This window comes from Danaus plexippus (assembly GCF_018135715.1).
Source record: "Danaus plexippus chromosome 13 unlocalized genomic scaffold, MEX_DaPlex mxdp_15, whole genome shotgun sequence".
Classification (NCBI taxonomy): Eukaryota; Metazoa; Arthropoda; class Insecta; order Lepidoptera; family Nymphalidae; genus Danaus; species Danaus plexippus.
Genome location: NW_026869849.1, coordinates 7,425,301 through 7,437,006, shown reverse-complemented (window position 1 = coordinate 7,437,006; position 11,706 = coordinate 7,425,301). Strand labels below are relative to the sequence as shown.

The 11,706-nt window shown below is 37.7% G+C and overlaps 1 protein-coding gene across 2 annotated transcripts; it reads right to left on the bottom strand.

The window, feature by feature from the left end:
* Window positions 1–2,492: 2,492 nt before the first annotated feature.
* LOC116770306 (ankyrin repeat domain-containing protein 13D) lies at window positions 2,493–11,332 on the bottom strand. Of its 2 annotated transcripts, XM_032661725.2 has the most exons (12): window positions 11,032–11,331; window positions 9,394–9,535; window positions 8,911–9,081; window positions 8,458–8,601; window positions 8,213–8,393; window positions 7,674–7,905; window positions 6,497–6,661; window positions 6,187–6,304; window positions 5,759–6,009; window positions 5,481–5,587; window positions 4,478–4,681; window positions 2,493–3,917 (listed from the first exon to the last, which is right to left on the bottom strand). In XM_032661725.2, coding segments are annotated over exons 1-12 (1,818 nt in total). In that variant the 5' UTR covers window positions 11,134–11,331; the 3' UTR covers window positions 2,493–3,916. The 2 variants fall into 2 exon arrangements, with proteins under 2 accessions (XP_032517616.2, XP_061383619.1); XM_061527635.1 differs by lacking the exons at window positions 2,493–3,917; window positions 4,478–4,681 and adding an exon at window positions 4,689–5,165 and having other exon boundaries at window positions 11,032–11,332.
* Window positions 11,333–11,706: the final 374 nt, after the last annotated feature.

Below are 11,706 nucleotides of genomic sequence, written 5' to 3'. Positions count from 1 at the left end.
AGTTTGTAAGAGCGCGGCCATCGTTGTTTGAGCGGTTGTCGTGCTAGTTCTATATCGCGGCTTAATGTTTTTTTAATTGCAAGTCAATGACTGGGACCGACGTCCGCAGACTAATACTTTTAACGTGACAAACATATTAAAATAACGTTCATAAACCATCGCCATTGTTATATTGAGTGCGACAAAAAATAATATTGTCTGTATACGTTTTAATTTTATGATAAATATTATTTTCTTCGTCTTAAACGTTCTTAACAATGAAAACTATCGCTGGGTCGCCGCTTGAAGGAAATTAAACGGTGATTAAGAAATGCTAAGACGAGTTCACAGTCGCGGCAATGTTGGTACGGAATTGCTTACAGTGAAGCATTAGAGCGAGCGCCGGTTATTTGCATATTAATCGATCCAGTAGCGATCTAACGAATAAAAATCGCCGACGCTCCGAATACCATATCCCTATTTTATAAGATGGTGCATTAAATCGGGTATAGACGGAATAAATGGCATAGATTTATAATTTATTTAGTTGTGATAGTTACATTGAGTGCAATCCGCGTGGACTGTATCTATATAGTAGTTAGAAAAGTTAAGTGCGGTGCATTTCATTTACGTGCGTGCGGTCCGCAGATTGAATTTCAATATTAGATATTTTTCCGTTTTAATATTCATTAACGCACGGCTCGGGTGAGCGGTTTGGTCTCCATTGTTATAGTGTTCGCTCGGAGTTGTGTTTCATCTCGTGGGATCTCGTTCGGAGTCGTTTATTTCGGAACACGAATTCAAGCTGCAGCCGCACTTTTCATAGACAGTCGTAGTCGATAACTTCTGGAAGTCGATCGAACGCCTCGAGTACTACAACTCGCTCTGATGACGGTCCAGGAGTTGTCAACTCGTAGTAACCTAACAATCGGGCTAAAATGAGAGCGGGAGACGAATACTGCGATCTCTCTTTCACTCTTAGGATAAAGCTGAGTTTACACTGAACGGCTGCACCTAACTTAACGCTTCTTAAGGATTCATGTTACTGTAAGCATTCTTACAACACGTATTCATTATGACATTACATAGCATGGAGCTAGGATAGTTTATTATGGTGGTGAGCGAGTAATGGCGATGTGATGTCCTAATTATTACAATATTCGTATTTCGTTTTCTTTATGAAATGTATTTTTATAAATAAGTATAACCGCGAAGCAAACACGTTTGCTCATATTGATGTCTGACAATGAAACTAGAATAAGCATTCGTTTAAACTAAGTAGCATTAATGTTGTAATTTGGGTAAACTCGGCTCGGTATATTTATATATTGTAAGCTAATTAACTGCTCTCATTTCAGCCGGCTTGCTTCATGTTAGCGTCATAATATTATAATATATATAACCGTGTTTATATAACACCCACGGGAAACCGAAATGAATTCTTGTAATAGACAAAACTGTCCAAAAAGTTTTAATAGCGCGCAGGTTTTGTTCGGTGAATATGAGTTTAGTGTGACGTCACTTGTCAACTGTCACCTATCCTTGAACCGGATCGATAGTGACAAGTGACAGTCGACAAGCAGCCGGCAACATATTCAAATTGAATGTTGTCAGTTGACGTTAATTGCTTTCATTGTGATGGACGCGTTCATATTAAAACATACATAATAATGAGATGTTCCCAGTTTCAGTTTGTTATGGGTATTATAGAAAGGCGGGTAAATAAATGACATTTTTAAAATATCAGTATTTATTTCGTTATTTTTTAAGTTTTTAATGATTTTAACTGTTCTCGTTGCTTTCCTTGGGAATCTTTATCGATTTTTAGATTTAGTAAGTACAATATTTTATACGAACGGGGATCGACTGTCAGTAACTTGTAGAATAAGCGCCGAAAATATTTGTATTGATGTCGGCGAATACTTTTTTAGTGTATAAATACATTTTTCTATTCCGGTGATCGGGCTCGGACGCGAACTCATCAACTATAACTTCCTTGTATTTTCGGGTCCGTTTTTGTAAATATATTAATTTATTTATGAATTTAATCGTTATATTAACATCGCTCGTACGATTGTTGAATCGCTTGTGTAAATAAATACGAATTGTTATTTTGCCATATCGATTTTTGAATTATCTGCAAATCGAGTCCCGGGTCCGAGCTAGTAAATGGTTGTAACTAGTAATAACCGGTTATAACCGGCCCAGAACCAGTTCGTCCCCGTTAGGTTGTTGGTTATCGTTCGTGAATACTAACTATTCCAAAAGTTTCCTGATGTAATTTATTGACTTGAATAAATGAAATTACGCTTCTAAAGTGTACTATTACATATGTAAATATAGGCCAACTAATACCTATTATAATAGTGAATGTTGTAATTTGTATATAAGTAACGAAATTAAATTTTAAATACATAGATAACATTGTGTGTATTTATTATTTTACTTCATCTCAGACCTTCTCCGACGTCCCTTTCATTCCTGTGTATGAGATTTAATATAATAAAACAAGATTGTATTCAAAAATTTCAAATACAGAAATATATTTCATAGTTACACAATTCCACTGAGTTGTACAATAATCGCTATAGGAAATATTTTGAAACACGTATCATATAAGCCATCGGATTCCTCGCGCTCGACTTCAACAAAAATGTTCTACAATTTGACATCTCGATATTACACTTTTAACAACAGCGCCATCTGTGAGACGAAAACAGAACTAGCGAATGCTACTAGGCGTCGACAGATGGCACTGTTACTAAAAGGCAAACTAAATGGCAGTGTTCAGGTGGCAGAGACGAGCAATCCGCTGACTAGAAATCACAGTTGAGGAATAACGTCCCATATCATGGCGCTCGTAAACTCCGAGCTCGTTTACAGCGAGAGGAATTTCTAAGCCCTTAATACTTATTCATTCACAGTTATAAATTAATATGAAACATATATTATACGATCCTTTGTTTAAGTAACATGTTTACAACACGATCGCATCGTGAGGGACGTGATATTTGTCCAAACAAAAATAATATTTACGTAAGTCAAAGAAAATATATATATATATATATATAAATTTTCTATAATTATTTTATTTCTAACATCCCTCACGACGTCAATGCTTAAAACAAAATACATAACTGTACTTATTACATAAAATTAATTAGATATCGGAAGATTTTATAATTGATTGATTGTATTTATGTAGTTCCAGGACACCTACAAGTAGCTCAATATACAATTTACAATTTACGTTGAAACCAATAAGAATATTTCTCTTTTCTCGACGTTTGTAAAACGAAATACATTCACGTGTCGGTATCGCCTTCGCTTGATTTAAAATAATTTTACTCTGATTATCATGACGGGAACTTATGAGAAATTTAGATTGTATTCACTAAAAAACGGCGAGTCGAATGTGTGAAGGAGGAGATATAACCTAGGAGAGATCACGTTACCATACAATACTTACAGACGGAAGTCCGAATTCATAAATAGATTATATTTTTGGTATATTCTTAAACGACTAACAAGGACAGAGGCCATCGGCCGAAATATGTTTATTACCTATCATTACAACATCAGATTTATATAGCAATCGACCTTCCGCAGGACGCGAGGAATAAAATACTTTTAAATACTAAATCGTTACAAAGAAATTATTTATGTAATAAATAAATATGAACTAACTGTAATATATTAATTTAATTTTACAACGAATGGTACTTGAAAACATTTTATAAGAAAGCGGAAATGACATAGGATAATTAACACGATAAGAGCGTCATGAAGGCTCTGTGGGAGTTCAACTTAAATGATATACGCACCAGAATCGTCTCATGTATAAACGTGTTTGTACAGTTATAGTCTATAGTTCGCGGCGGGACTATAGCTAGCTATAGTGGCGGGGGATAACACAAGGACGCAGTTTCAACGGAAATCTGAAACAAGTAAAATATAATAAAAATTAAAAACCAGCTCTCACCTCAGCCATATCCACATCAGCGCCGTGCGCTCCGCGGAGGCAAATAGTCCCCACACACTCTACATAACACAGCTTTGACTTAATATACTTGAACACAATACGAGGGTCCACAGAGATTTATGATTTTATTAGATATATAATTTGGTGAAATTCGTGAAGGCGCCATCTAGTGACAGCAAACAGAAACATTACTGGTCTGTCGCCACTAGCGCCGCCTTCCAGATAGTGTGACTATTATCAGAACTACGCGTTGCTTATCTCATAATAAACACGTCACGTCAGAAATCATGTTGTATGAAGAAAATTAGTTCACTGTTAAGGGTTTCCGTATTTTGGTCGGTTTAACGTTTAAACATTTTTTGAGCAGTTTTCGGAGCTCAAATGAACAAAGGATGATTACCTTATTATAAAATTTATCAATTAATTACGGAATTACAGCTGTGAGTACTGAGCTGGAGTAGTATGTTTGAATATATTAAATCTCTGTGCACGCCCTACTCTGTGCCCGTGGCTCACCACTTGTCCAGGAGCGACAGTCTGAGCGCCTCGTCCAGCTGCCTCTGCTCGTCCCTGAGCAGCTGGTCCCTGTGCGCGTGTTCCTGAGCGGACACCTGTAAGGCCGCTCGCAGGTCTTCGTCCAGCTCCTCTCCGTCTTCCTCCTCGCCGTCCTCCAGCCCCGGACTGTGCACAGTGAGTCCGGACAGCGACGCCTCTATCGCTCTAAGGGACTAGCTGCTTTAGCCTCTACCTTAGCCACACTTATATACTAAATTAGCACTAGCTCTAACTATCAACGGTGAGTACCCTTACCACGTGTCTGCGTTGGCTTACTACATACGTAGAGTTTTGCAGTTACATTCATAGACAAATATTGTTGAAGGTAAAACACTAACCTCTGTGTATGTAGTAGAAGTATCAGACCTGTGCTAAACATACTGAACCAGCGACAACTTATATTTATGGTTTTCAAACTTTACGCTGACCCCCGACCGTGACGTCATTCACAATCAGAAAAACAATAGGATCGTTAAGACTCCCTCGAGAACTAAAACCGAGGTGCTAAAAATATCGCAGTTTCATTATAAAAAATTAACAGAAGTAACTACTGTTAGCGTTTAAACGTATTGTAAAGGCTAAATAAATAGAGTCGGTGTATGTAAAGCTAAAAGCGTGCTACATTAAGTTGAACTGATAACGACGGAATCTGTAATCATTCAATATCTTCATTATGGTTTGTGGACCAAAAATATTGTCGAAATAGCAAAAAAAAAAAGAAAAATTTCGACCTGCCCTCGACCATATAACAGAAAACATGGTCGAGATATTAAAAATCTTTTGCAAGGAACCGAAGGCTAAGGCTTCTAAGAAATAAGGATTTCATTTCAAGGAGCTTCATAAGGCTTATTTTATCGCCCAAAATCAAAAGGTTTGGTCAGTCTCGGTGTTGTATACAGCCGTGCGGCCCGCGCTATGGGAAACATATGTGGCGTCAATGGACTGCTGAAGCTTGGTCACTAACCTCTGTAAGTAGTGATCCTCGTGTGCCAGTAGCGGGGGCGGCGAGCGAGGCCGGGGCGCCACCGGGGACGTGCAGCGCGCGCCGCGGAGAGCCTCCCATACATCCACCTGGAGGTAGGGCAGAACATTACAGAGGTGTCGACTTATTATATTTAGGGTTAATAAAAAAAATATGAAGTAGAAAAACATATCTAAAAGACGGCCTCTTAGATGACAGGTAGTCAGCGTCGGCCATGGACATCTGCAACACAATCTTATATCTCGCTTCTATTTCCTAACCTGTTCGTCGTGGGTGCCGGCGTCCATGAGGCTCTGTTGTATGGCGTACCGCAGCAGGCCCTCGTCGTCTCGGTGGTCGTCGGGGGCGGCGGCGTCGCTGTACCCGCGTCCCACGCTGAAGCACCTGTCGTCCAGCACACACGAAAGGCGCGCCCCCTCCTGGATACACTCCACGTGTTCCACGGGAGTCTCCGTTGCGAAGATGTTGCCGAAGGTGATGCGAGCGTTCAAAACGTGGAACAGAGGTATCTCTGGAATATATTATATGAGTTGGACAAAATGGTAGCTATGTCTTCATCGACAACATCGTCCCACAATCGTTCTTTATATAACACGACACAAGCACATGTTCCTGGATTGATGTATAGATAAAGTCGCAGTAGAATATGGCGGTCATAAGGTAACAGGTCACATCCGGTCCAACTCACCGATCTTGACCGGGAACCCGGCCGGCAGCTGCATCTGCACGAAGTCCTTCAGCTTGGCGAAGTGAGGCGAGGAGATGGCAGCCATCAGGTCCAGGATCGGCATTATCTGCTCCTGGAGCTGGAAGTAGAGTAGCGTTTACATAGAAAGTCATAATGAACACCGCCGCGGATACAACCAGGTGTAGGGACGAGCACATTGTTTGGAGTCACACACTTCCCTCGCTCACCAGCTGTCTTCTATCCCACTCACAACACACGCCCCGAGCCTCGGGACACCACATCATACTGTGAATATAATCTGTTCCATCACCTGTAACGGATAATCCTCACAGAGCCAGAGTGTCGCCCTGAACTTCTGCACCTTGGTGGTGACGTCCCGGGGGCGCAGCTCCCTCTCGTCTCCCTCGCCGAAGTACTCCTCCCAGCTGACGGGGCGGAGCTCCTCGCGCGATCTGCTCCGACGGGGCGTGTCCTCCTGGGGCCCGTGGTATAAGTATGATAAATTCAAAAGTCTTTACTCAGGGTAAACACTATAAATGTTTATTTTTGATTTACTAATAACATCACTTAATGAAGTATCTTGTAAATGTTAGACTACTAAATATATATACGTATCTATACATATTATAACACAAACTCCCCCGCCGCGTCTGTGTGTCTGTCTGTTCGCAATGAACAGAAAAACAACTGCACCGATTGTCAAGCGGTTTTCGCCACTCGACAGCGTGATTCTCGAGAAAGGTTTTAATATATAATTTGTCAAGGTTTTGTATTGATTTGTTGAAGATGTCGGGAAAAAATGAGCCGTCTGTCAGCTTTTAACAAAACGCTGCCAAAACCCTTTGAGATATAACAAAATAATATATGGTGGGATTGTGTATCTCATATAGGCTTACAGAAAAGTCCGCGGGGGCATATGTCTATACCTTAAGACTTATAATATACTATATCCAATTTACAACTTTTAAAATTAGCATTCCTAAAGCATCTATTGGATAGCTATTCACATAAGTCTTATCAGAATAAATTACTTCGTTTCTAAGCCTACATCGCTATCTGTAAATTACTTTTTAAATCATTTATTCGAGCGAACTATTTGAAAGTTATCATAATATAATTTTAACAATTCTCAAAACTAAATAGGCTATTTTATATTTTTTGAGCCGGGGCTGGTCCCTAGTGTATATATTTGTTGAGATCGCTCCATGTACACTATGATACACTTTTTCTTACATTTTGTTTCGTCAACTATTCACGGCACCGTCACGGAATAAATCATTATATGTCGAGATGCAGGACCTTCGCGACTATTCGTTTAAACCAAACTAATATTGTTCGGATTACTGGGCTTTTTTTTTAACTACATACTCGCGATGTTTCGGGCCGGTTCTTTGCAGCAACACTCATAGCGGTGGTGATACGAAAATATTAGTTTCATTTAAATGATTGTATGAGAACATTAAATAGCTCGGATCCGGCCTCCTCACGTTATCAGGTGTGAGTAGCGGGCTGGTGGTGGTGGAGTGGTCGTCGTCGGCGAGCGCCAGCAGCCCTGCCAGCGGGGGCCGCGAGGCGTGAGGGCGGCGCTCCCCCCGCGGCAGGTGCTCCGCCCTGGTCTTGGACACCAGCTCCACGTTGTTCGCGCTGAACACCTTGCACTCGTAGCCGTTCACCGTCTCGCTCTTGTCCTGCCTCCAGCCCCATATACCGCTTTTATTTCTGAAAACAGTGAATACATATATTATCATACTACCATCAACGACTATTCATATATTTTTTGTTATCGTACGTAGTGAGCTTCGGACTAAACTGAAGGCATGGCCCTCAGGGAGATATTGGTGACCAAGCTTGCGTTTGGTAAATTCTGCCAAAAAAATCGTCATTCTAATTCACAGCGTATTCCCGGATGCTCCACATATGAAGCTTTGGTAACACTCAGGGAGAACATTTCAGTAGATTTCTCTTCATTAATGAAGCAGAAACCAAACGCAAGTTCAATATTACAAGTAATATAAACAGCGCCCACCTCTCAAAGCTGATCTTGTCTGTATCGAGGTAGTTGATGGCTATGGGCACGGCGAGTCTCTGCTCCACCACGTGCGGCGCGGGCACCTGTCCCCCTCCCACGCGCGAGCCCCCTCCCTCCAGGTACTCACACCACGACGTGCCAGCCTCGTGATCGAGCTCCACCAGACTTGCGCTGCGACCTGTACAACAACGATGTGAATACCAACGACAGCATTAAAATCTATCTGTATAGATAGAACTAACCCTGTCCCCTAAATATGTACGTCCTATCCCCTCTCTGCCACTTGTTGTTCTCGAAGCCCACCAGCGTCGTGTCGACGCGCACGTTAGCACCGCGTTTGTACACCTTGTATGTATCAAAAGGGCACATCCTAGACACAAGCGGCACTGAAAACAAACACGTGCATTAAAATTATAAATACAAATCATTCTTACTTCTCATTTAAATATTTTATTTTCTCTCATCTTCCCTCCCCATAAACAGCTACCATAATCAATAGATGCCGAGCAAAACACTCAACACTCGTCCCGCGACCTTACATATAATTACCGGTGAGATACATTTAAATTTAGTGTGAAACTTGGTAGTATAGTAAGTATTCATTTTATAAGTATTTGTAAAAGGTCATTATAAAATCAATTGACAACAATGTTACTTTGAATATCAGATAGGTTAGTGTTCCTTGATAACCTCACCCCAGCTGGTGAACTCCCATTTCATCTCCACATAGAAGTCTGGTGCGAGGCTCAACTTATTCAGTAGGTCAGGGATGCCACTAGAGCGGACAACATGCCTCTGATAGTCCCGTCGTCCCAGCACCAACGATAGAAGTTCAGGGTTGCCAGTTGCCGTTGCTTCTTGGACCGCTGTAATTACGATGATTAAATTAATTAATTTTTATCTCTAAAGATAGAAAATTCGCAAGATTCAGAACATTTTTAGAAAAGGGAAGAGGAAAAAATCAATAAAAAATTTACTAGTTTTTATATGAATAAAAACTATATATATATACATATATATATATATTATAATTTAATGTAAAATTAAAAAAAAAATTCTAATAGAACAAAAGATTTTATAGTCTTTTGTGAATCTTACAAAAATAAAAAAACATTATACTAAGATATATTCAAACTAAAAATAAGGTGTTGTTTAATCTATGTCACAAAACCTCCGACCTGTCCATCCGTCCTTCTCACAGTTGACATCAGCGTCAACATTAATCAATGCCTGCACACACTCAATGTGTCCTAGAGTGACGGCCAGTAATAATGGTGTTCGGCCCCGAGGATCCTTTCTCTCTATATCTTCTGACGTAAACTGCAATTAAGACATAACTATTAAATTTAAATCATTTTCAAATACAACAAATTATTATCTTGTATATTTTAGAGTGTCAGCTTATTATCGCGATGACGTCAAGTAGCGAAAATCGAAAAATATATATATATATATAAAAAAGAGTTGTGTTAGTTTGTTAGTTACACTATTTATAACTCAAGAACGGCTGTAGGGATATGGTTGGGAACTGGCGGAGAGATAGCTCAGTACCAGGACACGGATATAGGATATTTAATTCTGTTCGATTGTAAAAGAAAACAAAAATTTTATAAATTCCAATATCTGGTTCTGGTTATTTTTGGCCTCTAGGGTGGAATAGAGTTCGCCCCGTCAGCTGTACATATATTACTAATGCCAAAATTAACGCGGACGAACTTGCGGGCAATAACTATTATTTAATAAAGACCAAATTTGATGACAACAATACATTTATTTGTTATTACTAACTCTAGAAATTTGCCTGTTTCTAACTTATCTGTATTGATAACACTATACTGATTTGTAAAGTCTAGAACACACATGACTAATGACATTTTATTTCAGCCAACTAGACTTTTTATATGTAATGATGAAAAACAAAATAAGACTTTAAAATTTAGCGAGAATCAGTGATATTAAATTAAAAGTTTTTTTTTTTTTAATTTATGCCTCTTCTGAGTCATTTAAACCTTTCACCAAATTATAATGCCCCTTATAGTCTGTACAAAAGAAAAAAACAGTAAATTACTTTTAATATCTCTATTATACTTATTATTTGTGCTAATTTATTTCATAACAGCAAAACGAATGCTAAAATCAATATGTTAGTAGGTGATGGAAAAATGTTACAAAATAAAGCTATGGATGTAATACAATATTAACAAATTTCACTCACATTATAACAGTATTTTGTAGATATGTTTTTTTTTTTTTTATAACCACGATTTACAAATTTAAATTTTCATAAAGGATTTTTCATTTTTTTTTTGTTCTTAATAGAATAATAATAGCTACACTGTAATAAAACTATATGCTCTTAAATTCATAGAACTTTGTTGAGATAATTTTTTGTAGATAATTAAAAATAACATTAGGTATTTAATCATTATATGATGTTGTTCGATATTGTTTTACTTTTTAAACTTCATTTGTAATAAGAGACAACAAGCAAACAGTAACAAGATTTCCTGTTCACATAATATTTGGCGATGTTTAGTGTGCTAATCTTCAGTTGGATGGCTTCATTATGGATAATAGGATTATTTGTGATGTCTACATGGCAAAAAAACATTTCAATTTATTTATTTATGGGTAAAATTTTGCAAATTTATATTTAAACAATATAAAAATGCAATACGACTCAATTACTAATATACATTGTCTTGATAAAAAACAAAAAAGGTCATTGTTGTATCAAAAAATAATATTTAAGTTCGTATGTTGAGGTTATGTCCAAATTAATCAGTTATAAAATAGTAAAAAATGTATGTACTCGCCTTATTGGCTTCCAAAGCATTTTTCAGCTCATTATGATTGTTATTCCAAACAAGCCAATGGATTGGATATCGGTTGGATACTTCTTCAGACGTCAGAGTCATTATCAAAACAACACACACTATTTTAGATAAAATTAATTGAAATTATTATTTACACTAATTTAAACTAGGTAAATATAACACACGTCACTTTACATATAAACACATTGTAAATATAAATATCAGAATTCAGAAAACAAAAAGTTTTCAAAGAATACAATCACGTCTGAAACGACGTAAACGTCAAACTAAATTCTGTTAACTAAATGATTTGACGTATCACTCATGACCGTAATCAAAAGTGGTTATCTATCAAAGTATATAACTTGTACTAAAAAAATTAAAATCCCAATTGTAATAATGGTTCACATTACTTACTCTTCCTAGATTAGTTGTCAAAAATAATAAAACTAATAAAAAAAATTGTAAGCCTCAGGTAAGTGAATAAATTTTTGTGAATGCACATTATTAACTAAATAATTTTTAAAACTTATGATATATAAAGCAGATTTGATAAAGAATCGGTAATTTCAATTATTATTATTTACAGTAAACTAAATTTTCAATTTTTATCTGATAGTATATAGACATTCCGAAAAATATACAGTTTTCAAAAACTAGAGTGCGGATTCACTA